Source organism: Rhinolophus sinicus, linkage group LG10 (genome assembly GCF_036562045.2).
Source record: "Rhinolophus sinicus isolate RSC01 linkage group LG10, ASM3656204v1, whole genome shotgun sequence".
Classification (NCBI taxonomy): Eukaryota; Metazoa; Chordata; class Mammalia; order Chiroptera; family Rhinolophidae; genus Rhinolophus; species Rhinolophus sinicus.
In genome coordinates this window covers 90,002,797-90,024,637 of record NC_133759.1, presented here as the reverse complement: position 1 = coordinate 90,024,637, position 21,841 = coordinate 90,002,797, and the positions used below count along the sequence as shown (strand labels likewise).

The window sequence follows — 21,841 nt, the reverse complement described above, 5'->3', positions numbered from 1 at the left end:
TTGTGGTGGCACGACCAAGGGTGCCGGTACAGTCACCAACCCCTGGGGACAGAAATGGAAAGGACAAGCTAACTCTTTTTTTTTATAACAAGTGTTCTTTCTCTCTCTCTCCTCTCTTCCAGGCGGATGGTGAGCTTCTTCCTTGTATTTACCCAGCTGGGCTTCTGCTGTGTGTACATTGTGTTTCTGGCCGATAATTTAAAACAGGTAGAGTCTACTAGGGAAGGTGGGAGTGAAACAGTCATGGAAAAGAGGCGTCCTCTGCTCGTTGTTCAGCAAATGGCTTCAGATTGTTCAGCAAATTGTTTGGATTGACCATGACTTCGTCTTCGATTGTTGGATATTTTGTTTCCCTTTATTTTTATACTATAATCTGTTTTTCAACTATTATCTGTACAAGTCTTAGTACACCCTTGTATTTCCTAAGTATGTATTTCTTAAAGTAAAATTACTGGGTCAAAGAGTTTGATTGTTTTGAAAGCTTTTAAAACACATTGCCAGATTGCTACTTGGAAATCAATCTGATATCAGCAGAACTTTATTTATCATCTGTCTAGAAACAAGGCAAGCATTGTCTGGAGGAGTTTGCAGGCTAAGTGGGATGTGTTGTAAAACATAATAAAAAGTTAAATATCGTATGATACTTGGGTGCCAGGTCAGGAAACCACTAACAACACCCTGAGGTCAGGATACTTAATTGTGAACTAAGGGGCAGAAATATACGGGGGCAGGATAGCTCATTGGAGCAAGGGAAGGCTCCCTTGGGAGGTGCATCTGATGTGGGTGTTGAAGGACGTTGGTGGAAGCCAAGGTGGGAGAGCGGAGTAGTGGACACCTGGAGGCAGGTATGTATGTAGGGGACCTGCTCAGGAGATGCACCACAATAGGTTGCAGAAGAAGGTGTGGGTCTTGGGAGAGGAAGAACCTTCAGGGTTGAATTGGGCCCATTTCTGGAGGGCTTTGAATACCTGGCTCGTGTTCCAAGTATTTTTCCTGCTGTAGTGAGGAATCAGAAAAAAACAAGACTTAATGGTTCATTTAAATATTTATGGCGTATTGTTCAATGAAAAGGACATTTCAAAGTAAGAGTGTGTGCTATGATTGCAGTCTTATATACATGTCATTTATGATGTTGTATAGAAAAAGTATGGCTGCATTACCATGGTTACCCATGGGTACTAAGATTATTATTGTTTTACATTTTCTTCTTGCCTAACTCTAGTGTCTCATTGTTCTGCAGTGGGTTGTATTGCTTGCATAATAAGATTTTATCAGTTAAGTCATGCTGATTCTAAATGAGGGTGGTACCATCCCTCCCTTGCCCCTGACTTCCAGGGGTTGTTTGTCCTACGTGTAGGAGGGTGTTTCCTGTCACAATAATTGGGGGGTGCTAATAGCTTTTATCTGGTGGGATCTAGGGATGCTAAATGTCCTGCAATGAATGAATGGTCCAATACTCACAGGGAAGAGTTCTCTCATTCAAAATACGAGTATTGGTCTAATTAAGAAACAATAAGTGATGGATATTTTGTTTGTTTTGTTTTTGTTTTGTTATAAGCAAAAGAATCAGATTCTGGGGAACTTACTTAGAAAATAAGTTTAGTGGAAGAATATTGGATAACTTCCAAAATGACATCGCAAGCTAAAAAAAAGGAGGGGGGGAATCTCAGAAAAGAACAGGAACCAGGGCAGTTAGCGGCAGGTGGATAGAACTGATGAGCAGTCTCCTCAGGGATCCCTCATCAGAATTAATTTTTACGCTTTTCTGTTCTGTCCTTGTGTTATTTTCCTAGTTGTTTAGTTTCAGATTGCAGGGAGGATTGTGAATGCCGTACAGGTGTGACTTACAGTCCTCTAAGATTGTGTTCAGAGGAGGGAGAGAAGTCACCGAAACTAGATCAAAGTCAGGAGGAATGGATGCTGGGTTGCCAAAAGCCGACAAACAGCCACTGTCCATCAGTTATTGATTTTTTATGAAGTTTACGTTTTGTTAAAAGTTACTCGTGCAGCCTCTTTTGAGGAAGTATGGTACAGACGATTTACAATACGAAGTCCTGAAATGCACCCCAACTCACGTGAGGCATCCCAGCTCTTTGTGAGGGAGCTGGATGGTGGGCCAGGCACTGAGCCAATCACGTGGCCAGGAGATTTACTGGCTCTTCCGCTTGCTTTTCCTATTCCTTCCTCAGGTAGTGGAAGCTGTGAATAGCACCACCAACAACTGCAACAACAACGAGACGGTGATTCTGACGCCCACCATGGACTCAAGACTCTATATGCTCACCTTCCTGCCCTTCCTGATGCTGCTGGTCCTCATCCGGAACCTGAGGGTCCTGTCCATCTTCTCCATGTTGGCCAACATCAGCATGCTGGTCAGCCTGGTCATCGTCGCCCAGTACATTGCCCAGGTTGGTACACACCACACACCTGACTCCTCCAGAGGGCAGAGCCTTTTAGTAATAATAGATTGATACCTGGCACCCGCCCCGAGGGTAGGTGATTGACCTCATTCTTCAGACTTGTACCCACCTCCCTGTAGCATTTCTTCCACAAAGACGTCCCTGTGAAATCTCGTTCTTCTGCATATCTCCTCTTTCATGTTGCTTCTCCATTAAACGTTTCATGTCAAATTCTGACTTTTTCTTTTTCAAAAAGACGTTGCAAGGAAAACATCTTAATTGGTGAACTATAAATCATTCCTGTAATGGTTGGATAGCAGCAGAAAGCAGATAAAAAGCAGCATCTTCTTATCCAATTACCCGTAGTCTTACGTCTTCCAGGCAACAATTTCAGGCACCCAAAATTATCCCTAGGGCAGTCAAGAGAAAAAAACACCTCATATTTTATCACAGAGATACCACTAGAGTCTTGAAACACCATAAGCCAACCTGTCATGATGTAAATTATAACCTTTGAGGTTGAGTTATGGATATTGATCTTTCCTTCAATTCCCTACTTTTCTGTCCTTTCTAATTTTTCTTGTATAACGGACAAGACTACTTACATAGAAATTTAAGTCCCAGAAGCCCCTTGGCATACCTAATATCTTCCGGATGTTTTTGAGAAGTCACAAGGGAAAAAAAGTTATATGGTCCATTGGACTTAATAAAAATAGCAAATTAGGGGCCGGCCCGGTGGCTCAGGCGGTTAGAGCTCCGTGCTCCTAACTCCGAAGGCTGCAGGTTCGATTCCCACATGGGCCAGTGGGCTCTCAACCACAAGGTTGCCAGTTCAATTCCTCGAGTCCCGCAAGGGATGGTGGGCTCTGCCCCCTGCAACTAAGATTGAACATGGCACCTTGAGCTCACGCACCTTAAGCTGAGCTGCCGCTGAGCTCCCAGATGGCTCAGTGGGTTGGAGAGAGTCCTCTCAACCACAAGGTTGCCGGTTCGACTCCCACAAGGATGGTGGGCTGTGCCCCCTGCAACTAGCAACGGCAACTGGACCTGGAGCTGAGCTGTGCCCTCCACAACTAAGACTGCAAGAACAACAACTTGAAGCTGAACAGAACCCTCCACAACTAAGATTGAAAGGACAACAATTTGACCATTGTTCCCCAATAAAGTCCTGTTCCCCTTCCCCAATAAAAAAAAAAAAAAAAATAGCAAATTAGTCAAGTATCTTCGGATAACTATACGTAAGTCTTATATTGATAAATTCTACAGAATGGAATTTCCCAGTGAGATAGCTACCTTTGATTTATTTTCGGACTATTCCAGAGGTTGCCCAATTAAAGAAATGGTTCTGTAATGATTTTCACATCTAGGTCACAGGGTACGTAACATTTATGTCTTCTACTTTCCTCCCCTTCAATTTACAGCTCATTGAAGAAGAGGGAACTTGCCAACTTAATTCGTTCAGGCTCCCTAGATATCACTGAACTGGAGTCACAGTAATTTCTAACATTACCATTGTACGAAGTATTTTTGGGCACTTGAGGCTGGCACTTCCTGTGGTGTGTAAGATTTTCTTTTGTTGGATTCTGATAGACCAAACTCCGTTGTGAGATACTGTTCCTTCAATACTTCGACAATACCTCGATGTTTTTTCCCTCTGGCTCTTGGTTACAGTGCAGTGTTAAAAATCAACTTTGATTATTGCCTCCTGCCTTTTGAACTTTTCTTGACACTCAGTTTTTTTCAAATTCAGGCCCACTTCCAGAATACCCCCCTCTTAAAGGAGCCCAAACATGCGTTGAGAGTTAATGTCTCACCCTATGTCTCTCTCCTATAGGAAATTCCAGACCCCAGCCGGTTGCCACTCATAGCAAGTTGGAAGACCTACTCTCTCTTCTTTGGAACAGCTGTTTTTTCATTTGAAAGCATTGGCGTGGTAAGGTTTGAATTGGGGTAGAATTTCCCTGGTGCTCTGGGTGACCTTCTGAGCAGGAGCTGGGAGCGCTGGGTTTCTGGGATTCTGTGCACATGGGAGAAAGTAACCTCTGGCCTCAGTTGGGTCAGTTATCACCAGCAGGAGAAAAGTAGGTTACAACAGAGAGGCAGGCAGGAGACAGAGTTCTAGCCTAGTCCCAGTACATCTATTAAACATTTATCGTCATATCAGCATGCGTTACCTAATCTTTTAAAATTAAGACAAATGAAGGTGTACAATTTAAATGACAGGATTTGATGAAACATAAAGAAGTTTTAAACTGGAAAAGTACTGTATACTTACCAGGGACTATTCCATAGTCTCCACTTCCACACTTGAGGAAGGATAGTGCTGTACTACTAACCCCTGGCCACCACTGTCTCTGTTGTCTTATTTTTCCAGAATGTCATAAACGGGATCAGACAGTCTGTAACCTTTTGACATTAGCTTCTTTCACTTAGCTGCTCTGAAGATCCATCCTGTTGCATGCGTTGTTGCTTCCTCTCTGAGCATCCACTGTAGGGGCAAAATCATAATTTGTTTATCAATTCATCTGCCAAAGGATGTTTAGGTTGCTTCTAGTTTTTGACAATTATGAATAATTCTGCTCTAAGCCTCCTAGAGAAGTTTTTATTTCTCTAGGAGGCTGTTTGCTAGGTCACAGGCAGAAGTAATTGAGTCTTGTTTTTTAATCCAATCAGGCCATCTTTGTCTTGTAATTGGTGTGGTTAGACCATTTGCAGTTAACGTAATTATTATGGTTATTAGGTCAGTGTTTTCTTTGTTTTCTGTTTTACTCTTCCTGTGCTATTCCTTTATTTCCCTTTCTTGTCTCCTTTTCGATTAAATACTTTCTAGTACTCTACTTGAATTTGCCTATTGGATTTTTGACTAGTATATCTCTGTAATATTTTAGTGGTTGCTCTGAGGACAATAATATACATAGATAACTTTGCACAGTTTAGAGTTAACATTTTATCATTTCGAATATACTGTAGGTTCCTTGACGTTCCCCCCTTTATGTTGTATTGCCCATATGTATTACATCTCAATACATTAAAACACCATCAGACAATATTATAATTTTTGCTTTCAACAGTCATACATAGTCCTTACTTACTTATAACAAACTTAACAGGAGAAAAATAGTCTATTATGTCTATCCAGATAATTACCATTTCTATTGTTCTTTATTTTGTTTTTTTGTAAGTTTTTATTGGGGAACAGTGTGTTTCTCCAGGGCCCGTCAGCTCCAAATCGTTGTCCTTCAATCTAATTGTGGAGGGCGCAGCTCAGCTCCAACTCCAGTTGCCGTTTTCAATCTTTAGTTGCAGGGGGCGCAGCCCAGCATCCCTTGTGGGACTTGAACCAGCAACCTTGTTGTTGAGAGCTTGCGCTCTAACCAACTGAGCCATCCGGCCAGTCCCCCGGCAGCTCAGCTCATTGTCTTCAATCTAGTTGTAGAGGGGTAGCTCACTGGCCCATGTGGGAATCGAACCAGCAACCCTGTTGCTCAGAGCTCGCGCTCTCACCAACTGAGCCATCCGGTCACTCCTGTTGCTCTTTATTCTTGAATTCACAAGTTTCTCTCTTGTATCATTTCCCTTCAGTATGAAGAATCTTCATTAGCATTTCTTTTCTGCTAGTGACAAAGTCCCTTCATTTTCTCCATCTTAGAATGTCTTTATTTCTGAAGGATATTTTTTTCACAATACAGAATTCTATGTTGACAGTTTTGTTTTGTTTTGCTTTGTTTTGTTTTGACTGTGGCACTTTGAAAATCTGGTATCCCATCCTTTTGCCCTCAGTGGTTCTGAGGAGAAATCTGCAACTATTTGAATCATTGTTCCCCTATATTTTATGTGTTCTTTTCGTCTTAGTACTTTCAAGATTCTTTATTTTAATATTTTATTTTCAGCAGTTATATTAAAATAGTTATCTCATATATCTGACATAGTTTTATTTGAGTTTCTTCTGTTTGAAATTCTTGAATCTGTAAATGTGGGTCTTTCACCTAATTTGGCACATTTTCAACCATTCTTTTCTCCAAAAAATTTTTTCTGCACCAATCTCTTTCTCTTCTCTTTATGGAACTCAAACAACATGAATGTTAGACTGTTTGATACATGTCCCATGGGTTTCTAAGGCTCTGTTCGTTGTTGTTTTTTAATATTTTTTCTCTTTTTGGTTCAGATTCAATACTTCCTATTGCTCTGTTTTCAATATCATTGACTCTGTGCTGTCCTCTAAGTTGGGCCCGTCAAGTGAGGGTTTTTCAGTTCTAAAATTTTCATTTGGTTCCTTGCTGAGAATTTCTATTTCTCCAGTTATTCCATAAGGTTCTCCCTTACTTCGTGGAGGATGGTTCTAATAGCTGCTTTCAAATCTTTGATAGTGCCAACGTTTGAGTCATCTTAAGGTTGGCATCTGGGATCTATTCTCTTGAGACTTGTTGAGATTTTTCTGGTTCTTTATATGTTGAGTGATTTTAGATTGTATCCTGTACATTTTGAATATTGTTTTACGAGACTCTGGAAAAGAGAGAGGGGGAAAATTTTTTTTTAAATAATAGGGATTTGTCCCAGGGCCGGCTTCGTGGACAAGTAATCTGAGCGGTCGCTGGCTTTGGAAGGATCCCACACTTGGTTTAATGCTCTGCTCTCATCACCTTGACAATCTTCATTTTTGACCAAGAGACCCTGCATTTTCCTTTTGCACTGGACCCATAGATTATTAGCCAGACCTGATGTCCCCCCACACTCTGTGGAGTCCCAAAGCCCCTCTTCCTAGTTCTTTTGCTCAGAGAGGAGTTTGTCTCAGGCTTTTCGGTGCCTGTGTGACCATCACACGGTCACTGGTCACCAGAATGCTGCTTTATGAGCAGGACTCGCCTTGGAGTGTGGCTGGGAGAGTGAAAAAGGAGACAAAAACCACTGGAATTCGCTCCCTACTCTCTGTCCCACAGGGGTCCCTATTCTACGTCCTCTGGCCAGAAAGAGGGCTCCTCTTGGAGTGTTTTCTGTCTGCATCCACTGCATAGTTCTAGGATTTGGGTTTCCCTTGAGTCTAAACTGGGAGATACGGAAAGAAAAAAAATGCGGAAACTCACTGCCGTATGGTCATTTTTACTGGTTTTGGTCAATCTACCGACTATTATATTATAGTTTCCAGAGTCCATGGATAGTTGCTTTATGTATTGTGCCCTGGGCTTTTAGTTTTAATCAGTGAAAGAGATGGTGGAATATGCTTACACCCCCTTAATGGAACTGGAAGCTCTCTATCATTAGAATTGTGGACAGTCATGGCAAACAGCAGAATACAGGGGTTGAATAAAGGACTTTAGAGGCAGAATGGGTTGCAGTATTACTTTGGCCGTGGGCTACTCTCTCAACCCCAATTCCCCAACTAAATAATGATAATCTGTTCAATAAATATTTATTGAACACCAACTATGTGCTAATGATTATTAATATCAGAGTTCAAATTACCTTTAGAAATCTTCTAGCCCAGTCTCCAGTTTTACAGAAGAGGAGCCCAAACCCCAAGGAGGGAAGGAGACTTGAGCGAGGTCACCAGCTGGGAATGGCTCCAGCTGTGGCTAAAAGCAAGCACTCCTCACTCCCAGTCCAGGCTCCTTTCCACGTTCCATGAATTATAGAATAATTCCCACAGATATGAAATATAGGTAATTCCCACAGAATTATCTACTGTGGGAGGAGAGAGAGAGAGAGTGAGAAAGCTAGCTAGTTAGTATTATCTGGACTTGTAAAAAGATTATTTTTAGCCTGGAGGATTTATGCAGCAAACAGGTATTCGAGGGTGGGAAAGCTCTGGGTGGATTGTCTGCTTTACCCATAATCCCCAGGACATTTTCCTGAGCACCTGCTGCAACTGGGAACCTGCCCCTAACCCAGAAGGAAGTGGAAAGGCGCTGCAGGGACCCCCTACATAGCCTGCCCCTCAAGCGTTTTCCATTTGTATTGCGGGGGTGGGGTGGGGGGGAGATAACTGTAGGACAAAAAAGTCATTAACAGTACAAGGGCATCGATGCTAAATTCCTACTGAGTGATAAACATACCCAATGCTGTAGGAGAATAGGCAAGATTGGGGAGAAGCAAGTGCTTGGCCTTTGGAGGGCAACCATAGTCAGCAGCCTGACTGCCACTGTCAAGCTGTATAACTTAGGGCAAGTTCCTTCATCTTCACAGCCTTGTTTTCAGCATCTGTAAAATAAGAATTGTACAAGTACCAGCTTCATAGACTTGTGGGCTTCACAGTGTTGGTTCAAAGACAGCAGTGACGTTTGGATGCCCAGCAGTCTCAAGAGGCAGGCTGGTGTCAGGCTGGATTCTCTTGGAGCCAGGGGTGCAGCTGGGAAGGAAGGATCCTGAGAACAGGGTGTGTGGGGAAATGTGCTACTGGGGAACCAGGAAGCTCTAATCCCAGCTCTGCCACCAGCGCACGGTGTAACCTGAGTCTCAGCCGCCCCATGTGTACAGAGAGGGACAAGTGCACTGAAATTGGAAGTCTTGAGCTCAAATGCCTTTGGGAGGCCGTGTGGGTGAAGAGGCCAGGTGTATGTCAGTGTGCAGGGGAGAGGTGGGCCTGGTACACGCGGGAAGAATGTTGTACCTAAAAGCAGGCATATTCGATTGTCTCAAGGACTACTCTGGTCAGATCAGGCTGCCCCCCGGGGCTGCGCTCCTTGGTTTGGACAACCTGAGGGTCCCTTCCAACTCTGAATGGTCCAGGGTTCATCTTGTGACTCCGGACTCTCTTTCCTTCCTTTTCTTTTTAAGTGTACAGTTCAGTGACATGATATACATTCCCATTATCGTGCAGCCATCACTGCCATCCGTGTCCAGAATTCCTTTCATCTCGCAAAAGTGAAACTCGGTGCCCATTAAACAATAACTCCTCATTCCCCTACTCCCCAGTCCCTGGAACCATCATTCTACTTTTTGACTATGAATTTGACTACTCCAGGTACGCATATAAATGGAATCATGCAGTATTTGTCCTTCTGTGACTGGCTTATTTCACTTAGCATTATGTTCTCAAGGTTCACCTGTGTAGTGGCACGTGTCAGAATTTCCTTCCTTTAAGGCTGAATATTCCATTGTGTGTATATACCACGTTTTGTTTATCCCTTCATCCATCAACAGACACCTGTGTTGCTTCCGCCTTTTGGCTATTGTGAGTCATGCTGCTATGGACATGGGTGTGCAAATACTAGTTCAAGTTCCTGCTTCCAGTTCTTTTGGGTAGATACTCAGAAATGGCACGCCTTCTTTCTGTTCATGTCCCTCTTTCTCCTCCTTCTTCTCACACTGTGATATTTCTGTAGGTTCTGCCCCTGGAAAACAAGATGACGGATGCCCGCCGCTTCCCAGCCATCCTGACCTTGGGAATGTCCATCATCACTGCCCTGTACATTGGCGTTGGGGTTCTGGGCTACCTGCGGTTTGAAAATGACATCAAGGCCAGCATAACCCTAAACCTGCCCAACTGCTGGTAACTTTATGGGCACCTAGGGGGTAGGGACTCAGGGCCAGGTGGGAACATGTGGGTCCCTTCTTCTTCCCTCCCATAGATGGCGAACTGAAGTCTAGGGGGCTTCCCCGGGGAAGAGTAGAGCTGTTGCTGGAAACTTGGGCTCTGGGTTCTCTGTCCAGGGAGCTCCGCCTTCGACCACAGCCATCCATGTTGAGCGAGGCCTTGTTAGCTCAGTATAAAGGACAAGATTTAGAGAGGGAAGAAGTGAGAGTCCTTGGTCATGTAAGGAGAGCAGGGAGGTGTCTGGGGGAGGGAAAGAGGCAAAGAGAGGAATCGGTGGGTGGCAACACTTCCAGTTGTATTTACAAAGGCTGTGCTTGCCACAGCCAATGGTACGTACATCCCCATGTCAGAGTAGCTAGGATGAAAAAGTAGGAAAACAAGAACCAATTTGGGAAGACCACTGTAAAACTGTTTTGTTCAGAGGCACGCAGTTCGCGACAGTTAGCTGAGCCACACTTCAGCAGTGCTGTATTTGAATTAACACATGAACCCATCCTGCATTGTGCAGCATTTTGTCCCACACTGAGGCATTAATTACAGGTTGCCTGCCTTTTTATCGGTCACTTGGAGGCTTAATTTGCCTTAAATGGGGCTTCTTTCCCACGTTGATCAATGTCATTTATCAAGCATTTACTGCATGCTAATTATATGCAGATGTGAGTCCGGTCATATGGGGGTGGGGAGGGTACTAATGTAAGTAGACTAGGAACTTGAGCTTCACCACCTTCCTCAGCTCATGATCCAGTGGGAGTGGGGGAGGGATAGAGAGTGTATATACACAGATAGAACAGAACAGAAGAAGAAGCCTTCTAGAGGAGCGAAGAGACCTTGGGGACTTCCAAGGGAAGAAAATACACCAGAATGGGATAACAGAAAATCTTGTTGTCTAACAAGACAACTCTGTCCAAATAAGGACAACTCTGGCACTCCCGGTCCAGGCCTCAGTTGCACAGCCTCCTAGTTTATGGTCATGCATGAGCTACTTAACCTCTCTGACCCTCGGTTTCCTCATCTATAAAGCAAATTTTCTTGAGGATTGAGTTGGGCATGTCTAAAAGCATCTGGCATGTAGTACCTGCTCCAAAGATGGGAATTTCAAGAAATTGGTGGGTTTGGATAGATGGAAATGGAGTAAAGTAGTGTCCCAGGCATCAGGACTAGTGTGAGCAAGAAACAGAAATGTGGGAGTCAGCCTTTTAAGAAATGGCCTAACCACAGACACAGACATACACACACGCGCGCACACAGGTTGATTAAACATGGAAGATGCATCTACCACATTAGTGGACTAAAGGATAAATGTCACATATCCATAAGGGAAAAAAGACTGATAAAACTCAACATTCTCCGTCCCACCCTCTTTCTGCCTTGAGTCTGAGGCCTGCAAATAACCCTGACTCTCCTTTTACTCCCAGCCCCCACACAACCTTATTTGTAGACTGCCTCTTCCCCGAAGGATTTTCGGATTCTGTGGCTCTCACAACCTGTAGAAGCATTTGTTGAGGACCTGTTATGTTCCAAGAGATTGGGGGCATCCAGGGAATTCCTCAGGACTGACAGAGATCACAGGAACCAGAGGCTTTTAGTCTTCACCACTTAGCGCTTGTCTCTCCCTGGGCAAGGTACACAGACTGAGCCTCTGTCCTAAAATCTTAAACTGAGCATCAAGGGGCAGAGGTTTGTGAAGGTGTTATATATATTCGCATTCAAGATTCTTTTTATTTAGCGTGTTGCCATTCGAATCCATGGCGCTTCAGTCTATTTTCACAGTGTGCTGTGCTTTGGCTTCCTCTTGGTTCTTAGAAGTCCCCTCATGACCGTTTTCAGACAGGGAAACTGCAGCCTGAGGGACTGTCCCAAGGTCCGAGGGTAATGTTCTGAGGAAGTTGGTGTCAGCGCCCCGTGGCCATAGCCTCACTCTGTTTTGTCCTGCAGGCTGTACCAGTCAGTCAAGCTCCTGTATATTGCCGGCATCCTGGGCACCTATGCCCTGCAGTTCTATGTCCCTGCAGAAATCATCATCCCGTTAGCTGTCTCCCAGGTGTCAAAGCGCTGGGCGCCGCTTCTGGACTTGGCCATCCGCGTCACCATGGTCTGCCTGACATGTGAGTAGAAGGCAGAGCGAAATGTTGCTCTTTTCCTGAGGGCTCTCAGAAATCAGCCAGATAGTAAAGGAGAGCCAGGATAACCAGCCAGTGACTGAGCACTGACTGTATTTCAGGGACTGGAAAAGACTGCAAGGAGTAGCTCATATAAACCTGGGAACCTAATTCTTACACCTACCTCATTAGATTTACTGCCGTCCAGCCTGAGGGAGTGACACGGCTTATGGAACAACAATCATATTAAGAACTGATAAACACCTACTGTGTGCCATCCACTGTGTTAAGCTTTTTCGTCCATGCTTCATAGAATTTAATTCAGTCCTGCAGGAACTCTTATGAGGTAGGACTGTGACAAACCCAACTTTACAAATGAGAAAATTGACGTAAGGAGTGATAAGTAATTGGCCAAGAAGTGCCAGAGGTGGGATGTGAGTCCAAGTCCTCAGAGTCCAGAGCCAGCCCCTTTCCCCTCCAGGACAGAGGTTGAAAATGGAGACCAGTGAGTCTCGTCTGGCAGCAGAGGTGTGTTGTTTGACGCTCACAGTGTTGCATAAATTTGAGCCAACATTAAAAATGTGGGACAGCTCACATACACATCTAAATTTCTGATGTTTTGGGGTGGGGGGACTGACGCCTAGGGTCACATTCCCCACTGGAAGTACCCAAAAAGCCTTGCCCCAGGGCATGCCCTTACACTCTTTGGCTTCAGCTGGACCCACTCACCCCCTGGCAACCCTCCCCAGGATCCCAGGTGCCTTGTTTCTGCAAGGATTTTAGCAGGGGCAGAGGAGATGATAAAGATTGTTGCATTGAGTGTGACATGGCCCAGTTGTCCCTAAGGCTCCTTTTAGTTGTGATTCTAAGAACCTCCCTCATGCTTCTTGCTGTACCTAGACCAGCCCTTATAATTCACTGGGTACTGATTTTCTTCCTTTGAAGTGATCTGTTCCCAGTTTGCCCCAGCAGGCAGGGACACTACCATTCAGAATGTTAGCGACGCCAGAGAGATGAAAGAATTTGTCTCAAATATGAAGATAACAACTCCTGAAGCCTAAAACTAGGACTTCTGCATGCATTGCCCCAGTCAGTACATATGAGTAAATAACTTCTCTGAGTGCTTCACATCAAGTAACTTGTTTAAAACTTGAATACCATTTGCAGTGTGAACCATAATACCTAAAAGCATAGGTATCATGTATGCCCATTTTGTAGATGAGGAAACAAGCTGAGAAAGGGGCAGGCCACACAAGGAGAAACCAGAATCCTGTCTTCCAGACCTGTTTTGATTCTGTTATACCACACTCTTCCTCCACAGGAAGCCTAGGAGAGGCTTCTGGACTTTCTTGGTGAAAACTTTCCATCAAGTAAAATAAAAAATATAAAAGTCCAGGCCTGTAAAATAGCCTACTTAAAAATATAGAATTTCAAAATCTGTAGCTTGTAGTGTTTCTTTGTTAGATGTTTTCTGACATGTATGTAAAACCTGGAAAAGACCCCTCTAAAGAGACCCTGCAGTCTTGTTCTAACTGAAGACCCCTTTCTCCTAGAAATAAATTTGCATTCATTGTTTGCAAGAGATGCTTTTAGTCATGTTAGTTATTAAAATGTTAGCTGTATGAAGACAAGGCTGTTTTTTTTTCTTTTAATTTTTGTCTGTTTTGTACATTGCTATATCCCAAACAGCTGGGACAGTTCCCAGCACTGTTATTTAGTGTTATTTATTAAGTAAGAGCTTAATCGTGAAATATGTAGGGATTGAAAATACACCTTAATGACATAAAAATTATTTTAAGCTAAAAACATTTGAACAAACAGCAGCCATAGAGGGTGGGGATGGGGGTGGACTTTATCTAAACTTCCTTCGCTGAATTAAGCAGGACCTTCTGAAAAGTACAGCCATATAAATCCCCTCTCTGACAGATTTTCAGCCAGAAAGGAGACTAACCATCATTGCAGTCTGAGTAATTACTCAAATAAACTTTATCTTTTATACCTTCCACTTTTCTTGCATAGAAGCTCTGACCCCTCCCTTTCCCCTTATGAAATGGGGATATGAACCGCTATCTTTGGCTGTTCCAGGGGCCAATTCATCTGAAGGCTGCCTAGCCCTAAATAAAGTTGGTCTTTTCTCCTGTTAACCTGTCTATTGTCAATTAAATTTGTAGTCCCCCATCACTGAACCTGAGTGAGTAGAGGAAAAGTTTTTCCTCACAACAGTATGAATGTATATATTTTTTTAAATGATTGGAAGGAGACACACCAAATTTTTAATGTGTAACCTCTAGTGAATACAATTGGCGATATTACAGGACTTTTCCTTTATATAACTGAATATATGAGAAACAACTGGTTTATGTTTTAAGAATTTTTTAAAAAACTTTAAAAGCTTGGCTAAGCCTGTGATGCTCTATCCCATATTGTCTCCCGCAGGCGCGTTGGCCATCCTCATCCCCCGCCTGGACCTGGTCCTCTCCCTAGTGGGCTCCGTGAGCAGCAGTGCCCTGGCCCTCATCATCCCGCCCCTCCTGGAGATCACCACCTACTACTCGGAGGGCATGAACCCCCTCACCATCGCCAAGGACGCCCTGATCAGCATCCTGGGCTTCGTGGGCTTTGTGGTGGGGACGTATCAGGCCCTGGACGAGCTGATCCAGCCAGGACATCCCACCACCTTTTCCAACTCCACCATTTTTGTTCGGTGAGAATGGCACTGCTCCTCACCTGACTTTTAATGATATGGAACTCTTGTATATATATATTATCTTTATTTTGCCGCCTTACCTTTTCTCTGGGCCAAGTCATGGTGAAACAAGCAAAGATTCACCAGCTACAAGGTCTAGATGGTAATTAAATTTGTTGTTGTTGTTTATTCTTTTTCTTTCCATCTCTAGCTTCCCACTACATTGAGAGCTCTCCCATGGAAGGCTCTCTATTCCATCCAACTTTTTGGCAATTCACATGGTGAATTTCACACCTTGAGTGGAGCTATGCAAGAAGAAGCCACCAGGGGACACCTAAGTGGCAGCAAGTGGCAGAAGGTGTGGCCAGCTAAGGCTGACCCTGATTTGCTAGACAAAGGATTTCCCCTTTTCTGGATCTGCGCAAAGAGCAAACAGTAGGAGTGGGGACACAATCTGTAAGCCAGCAAAGTGCTCACAGCTCCAGCATCAAGATGGGGAGGGCCACAAGGTCCACTGAGTCGCAACTCTCAGACAGAGAAGAGCCATCATGTGTAAGTCAAGGGCAATAAACTTTCTAAACCACTGGATAAAGTTGTGGCTCAGTTCAAAGTTCCCAACAGTGGATAGGAGGCATGGAAGTAGATGGGCCAATGGCAGGGGAGAGGCAGTGGACAGGGACAATATTTGGTATTATTTACCTCTTAAGTCTTACAAGCATTCTTTTTTTCTTTTTTTTGTTTGTTAATTGTATGGAAATCTTTTTTGTTTTTTCTTTTTTTCTTTTTTAAACTTTATTGGGGAATATTGGGGAACAGTGTGTTTCTCCAGCGCCCATCATCTCCAAGTTATTCTTCAATCTAGTTGTGGAGGGCGCAGCTCAGCTCCAAGTCCAGTCACCATTTTCAATCCTTAGTTGCAGGGGGCCCAGCCTACCATCCCATAAGGGAATTGATCCAGCTGCCCACAACAAACATTCTTGATTACCTACTGTGTGCCAAGCACAATTCAAAGCTCTTGTAGACTGCAAAAAATAACCACAAATTCCTCTTGACAACCTGACTTTTCAGCTTCTCCCATCAAGAGGTAAAAACCTACCCCTTGAATGTGGTCTTAGTCTTGTGACTTGCTTTGGCCCAAGCGTGCCGCCAGACTCAGGCCACGCCAGTTGAACCACTATGGCTCCCGCGGAGGGCTAAAGGCTCTTTGCCCAGGGGGCGGGACCTAGCTAGGGAGTGGGCGGGGCTCACTGGTGGGGAAAGGAACCGGGCTTTGAGGCCACGTGGAGGGCGGAGCGTGCTTCTCCCCAGGCTGCGATTGAGCGCTTGCAATTTCTGTGCGCTGCGCTTCCTTGCCAGCCACACTTCCGCTGCACGGATTTGCCAGGCCTCGAGAATGCGTGAACAGGTAACAGAGGCGGCAACTGAGGGCTTGGGAGGCGATGGAGAGGGTCGAGGGGAGTTAAAGGGGCACGAGGAGAAAGTGGAGAACGTCAGGAGTGAAGTTCCATAAAACGCCACCGGACCGAAGTTGGGAGATAGTTTTTCTTAATCCCTTCAAAATCCTTTTACATCGTCCTTTGAAGATTTTACCTATTCTCCACTTCCTGGGACTGTTTACAGAGCGAGGCCGTTACTAATGGTAGATAGTCAAGTCCATGACTACAGGCATAACTGGAGATAGTTGCAGTTTCTGTTCCAGACCATGGAAGCAAGTATTGCAAAAAAGCAAGTCGTAATCTTTTTGCTGGTGGAGGGTCTTGCCTTCAATTTAAAAAAACGAAACACCTGTGAAGTGCTATGAAGCAAAGGGCTGTAAGAGGAGGGATGCCTGTATTGCATTGGTTCAGCAGGAGCCTGAAGGTTACTGACGGAGGAGCCAGTGTTTTCTTAACTGTTGGGGTGGGGAGAGGGGTAGTTAATAAAGCTTTCCTTCTCTTCTGAAAAATTTAATTCTATATTCCTTCAAAAAAAAAACAAACATCGTGGAGCTTTCCCTATGAATGCAAAAATGATTTGACATTAATAAACCCATTACCATAGATGAGGTTTGAAATCAGGGAAGAAAAATGGTCATCGGTAGGTTCTGGGGAAAAAAAGCATTCATAGAATTTCATGATCCAGTCCTAATTTTAAAAGAAAACTCTTAATATAACAATAAAAGAAACTTAACATGACCTGAGGAGGAGGAGGAAAGTGATCTCAGAGGCCACATGGTAGTTAACAGTGAAACACTAAAAGCTGTTTCAGCAAAAGTGTGAAATTAGAAAAGGATGTTTGATGTCGCTATGTTATTATAACACTATCGAAAGAACCCAAAAAGAGTGAAGAGGCTTTGCTAGAAATAAATGGTTTTTATTTAAGGGGCTTAGGGTTTGCAAACAGAAACACAACTAGGCAAAACCCCAGAAATGTTCTGAAGAAAGAAAAGTTATGAGTTCTTATAGTAAAAAGTGCATTCTTGAAAATAATCAGGTCTGCATCCTTAGCCATAGGATTGGTCCAGGACAGTTATCAGTCAGATATCAGGCAGTCTGGATAATGGATGCCAGGTGGTCTGAAAGATGGGTGCCAGGAGGTCTGGTCACATCTGGCGGTTTGAATAATGGATATAAAGCGATCTGGATATGTGAGTCCTTCGGAGGATAATCAGAGAGTTATCTGGAGGTTTGATGTATATCCAGGCATTGATGCAGGACTGTAAAGTTCAAAAGTTTAAGTTGCCAGGCTCGTTAAAGCAAGAATAGAATTGTCTCCTTATGCTTCAGCCTACTTTATTTTAGGAATTTAGCGGCTTGACTATAGTGACTCCATTTTATTTCTTTTTTCTTTTTTTTCCCCTTCTTCCACTCCCCCCAACCAAACTCCGGTTCAATCCGTTGTTTCTCAGTCTAGTTGTGTAGGACACAGCTCCCTGGCTCATGCTGGTGTTATGAGCCTTGCGCTCCCTCTGGCTGAGGCAGTCTGTTGCCGGTCATCAGTCGGTCATCACAGCACTCATGGCAGCTCTCGCCGACTGCCAGCTGCTCCTGGCAGCACTCAGCCTTCTGCGGCAGCCCACGGCAGCTCACACCGACCTCTGGCTGCTCACGGCAGCCCAGCTCCAGGGAGAGCTGTTGTTCACAATCTTCGCTGTAGAGGGAGCAGCTCACTGGCCTATGTGGCAATCAAACCGGTGATTAGGAGCAAGGCGCTCCAACCACCTGAGCCACCTGGCGGGCCCTCTTTACTCCTTTCTTAACATTAAAAAACAAACAAACAAGAAAAACACGGTATACATTTTGGAAAGAAGAAATATTTGCAGTATGATTACCTGTAAAGTTCAGGAGAATCAACTGCATGCTGTTAGACATAACAGGAATCAGTGAAGTGGGCAGTAACAAAAGCAAATCAGCAAAATCATGATCTTTCCTACATACTAACCAGAAAATAAAGGGGGAGGGGGCAGAAATCCCATACCCAGCGGTAGAAAACAAAAGCACCTAGGAACGAATTTTTAAAGTGTGCTGTATCTATGTGAAGAAAATAAAAATCTGAGAAACATAAATCAAGATTTGCATAAACAGTGTAATGTGTACTTTAGATGAGAGAACTCATTGAAAATATGGTCATTTTGTCCAATTTAATCTATCATTTTAACTTCATTTCAATAAACTGCCCAACTAGATTTACATGGGCAGGTAGGAATTTGGCAATTCTTACTCTACAAGAATTAATGTGGGGGCGGGGAGGAAAATTATGATAAAGATATGGAGAGTGGACCTTTGCCTATCAGATATTAAGTATATTACATAATTAAAACAATTTAGCACTACCATTAGAAAAGACAAATCAGTGGAAAAACAAATCCAAGTATACAGAGAAATTATATTAATGAGGGAAACCTTTCAAATAAAATGAGGAAAGGATGGATTTTTCAATAAATGGTGCTGGAAAAACTGGTTCACCATTTAGAAAATGAATTAACAACAATAATAATACACTTATTTGGTGCTTACCAGATGCTGAGCACTGTTCTACCGTGTTTACCTGAAAATAAGACCGGGTTTTATATTAGTTTTTGTTCCAAAAGACACATTAGGGCTTATGTTCAGGGGATGTCATCCTGAAAAATCATGCTAGGGCTTATTTTCCGGTTAAGTCTTATTTTGGGGGAAACACGGTAAGTCCTATGTACATATTTACTCATTTACTCTTCCTAACAATCCTCTGACATTGGAATTACCACCAAAGCCATTTTACAAATGAGGAAAATAAGGCACAGAAAGGTTAATGACTTGGCCAAACCAAACAGCTAGTAAGTGGCAGAGCCAGGATTCTATTAAGAATAAAAAATTAAGTATTAATGAATTAATATTTTAATTAGTTATATTAACTTTTAATTAACCATTTAAAATTAGACATTTAAAATATTTTAAAACCTCAAGATAGTAAACTCCCTTTGGTATGAAATCAAAAACAAAAGTGAAGAAGATTGAGATATCTAACTCTTAAACATTTAAAATTTTGCATTAAAAAAATAGATGAAAGTAAATGATTTTCAATTGGAATAAATATTTACAGACTATATGAAGGGGTAAATACCTAAATGCAGACATATACACACCAATTCCTTAATAATAGCCCCCCCAAAAAAAAATTTTAAAAACCTAATAGAAAAATAGTCAAAAGCACAAGCAGGGTATTCACAAGAGAATAAATACAAATGTCCAAATTATATAAGGAGTTCATTCTCAGTAGTAACCAAAGAATTAGAAATTAAAGCAACAATGAGTCTTTTCTACTTATATCACATTGCTAAACATTTTAAAGATTAATAAAAACTGATGTTGGCAGAGTGTAGAAAATTTGACACTCAGTGTTTTTGGTGGTAGTACATTTGGCACAACTTTTCTGGAAGGGCAATACAAATGGAAAATAATATTGTTTGACCCAACAATTCAACTTCTAAAACTTCTTCCTAAGGCAGCAATCAAATAAATGTTCGAAGGCAGATTTATAAGGGCTGCTCATCACAGTGTTGTTTATAAAACTGAAAAATTGGACAGGTCCTGTATATCCAAAAGTAAGGGTTTTATTATTTTAAAAAATGCACAACTGTTGGTGGGATTGCAGATTGGTGCAGCCACTATGGAAAACAGTATGAAGGTATCTCAAAAATCTGAAAATGGAACTACCTTATGATCCAGCAATTCCATTCCTAGGTATCTATCTGGAGAAATCTAAAACTCCAATTCAAAAATCTTTATGCACTCCTATGTTTATTGCAGCACTATACACAATAGCCAAAACATGGAAACAACCGAAATGCCCATCGGTAGATGACTGGATTAAGAAAATGTGGTACATTTATACAATGGAGTATTACGCAGCCATAAAGAAGAAATCTTACCATTTGCACTACATGGATGGACCTAGAGAACATTATGTTAAGTGAAATAAGTCAGACAGAGAAAGACAAATACCATATGATCTCACTTATATGTGGAATCTAAAGGAAAGAATAAGTGAATGAACTAATCAGAAACAGTTTTGGAGACATAGAGGAAAAACTGAGGGTTGCTAGATGGAGGGGGTTGGGGATAAGGGGGAAGGTGAGGGGATTAGAAAACAGTCAGTAACCACAAGATGGTCACGGGGTTTTGAAAATTAATTTGGGGAATGTAATCAATTATGTTGTAAAGATTTTGTAGGGTATCCGATGGACACTTGTCCCATTTGGGAAACCATCTCAGGGATGATGTAGATGCCTGATCACTGCACTGTACACCTGAAGCTGAAGCTGAACAATAATGAATGCCAACTATAATTATATATGTATATATATATATATATATATATATATATATATATATATATATATATATATATGTATGTATATACTTACAAGAAGCGGAGTACAGCATTAGGAATAGAGACAGTGGAAATGGAATAGCTCTGTGCGATGTCAGAGGGATAGTGGATGGGGGGAGGCAGGTTCACACAGTGTGAGGGATATAAATGATAAACGTCTAAGTATTACTTTGTCTTGTGCACCTGAAACTAATAAAAAAAAAAGGCACAAAGAAAAAAAATCATGCAAAGAAGCAACTGGAACTTTCAAAAAATTGCTGGTGGCAATGCAAAATGGTGCAGCCACGTTGGAAAATAGGCAGTTTCTTACAAACTTAAAAATACACAAGCAATCCTACTCCTAAATCCTCACCAGATAAGTAAAAACATTTGACCACCCAAAATCCTGTACATAAATGCTTCCCGCAGCTTTACTCATAATCACCCAAAACTGCAAATAATCCTAATGTTTGTCACCAGGTGAATGAAGAAGCACATTGTGGTACGTCCATACAATGGAATACTACTCAGCTATAAAAAGGAATACAGCGATTCATTTAACAACATTGATGAATCTTGAAAGATCTACGCTGAGTGAAAGATGCCAGACTTAAACGCTTACATATTACATGATTGTATTTATATAACATTCTGGAAGAGGCTACACTGTAAGGATGGAACACATCAACAGTGGCCAGAGGCTGGATGTTGGAGGAGAAGATTGACTACAAAGGGGCCCGAGAGAACTTTTTGGAATGATGGAAATGTTACACAGATTGTGTGTTAATTTGTCAAAACTTGTTGAACTGTATACTTTAAAAGGGTGAGTTATTCTGGATGTAAATTACACCTCAATAAACCCCACTTTAAAAATAAACTGCTCTCCAATGATTAAAAATTGTTTCTTATGTTTGGTGAAGTGAAAATAAGTATAGCATATATTAAGTGAAAAAACTGTATTATCATTTCAAAGAGATGTTTCCACAGCCTTATTCACAGAAGCATGATTCATGATAACTAAAAGGTAGAAGCAACCCAAATGTCCATTGACAGATGAGTAGATAAACAAAATTGGGTATTTACATACAATGGAGTATATCTCAGCCTTATAAAGAAGAGAAGGTCTGACACATGCTGTAGCGTGGAATAACCTTGAGGACATTATGCTGAGTGAAATAAGCCAGTCACAAAAAGACAAATAATGCATGATTCCAGTTTTATGAAGTACCTAGTAGTCAGATTCACAAATACATAAAGTAGAATAGGGGCAGCGGGTTAGAGAGAGGGAAAAGGGGGA

The 21,841-nt window shown here is 42.4% G+C and overlaps 1 protein-coding gene across 2 annotated transcripts in view; it reads left to right on the top strand.

Moving 5' to 3' along the window:
- SLC36A2 (solute carrier family 36 member 2) overlaps nucleotides 1–21,285 on the top strand; it is a 30,081-nt gene extending 8,796 nt beyond the window's left edge. The window contains exons 5-11 of one of the 2 annotated variants that reach the window (XM_019734425.2): nucleotides 123–207; nucleotides 2,190–2,408; nucleotides 4,234–4,332; nucleotides 9,719–9,885; nucleotides 11,866–12,035; nucleotides 14,466–14,733; nucleotides 21,025–21,285. In XM_019734425.2, coding sequence (XP_019589984.2) covers nucleotides 123–207; nucleotides 2,190–2,408; nucleotides 4,234–4,332; nucleotides 9,719–9,885; nucleotides 11,866–12,035; nucleotides 14,466–14,733; nucleotides 21,025–21,028 — 1,012 coding nt within the window. In that variant the 3' untranslated portion in view covers nucleotides 21,029–21,285. Of the gene's footprint in view, nucleotides 1–122; nucleotides 208–2,189; nucleotides 2,409–4,233; nucleotides 4,333–9,718; nucleotides 9,886–11,865; nucleotides 12,036–14,465; nucleotides 14,734–14,926; nucleotides 15,308–21,024 lie in introns of those variants that run through there. The other variant, XM_019734420.2, reaches the window with a different exon arrangement.
- Nucleotides 21,286–21,841: the final 556 nt, after the last annotated feature.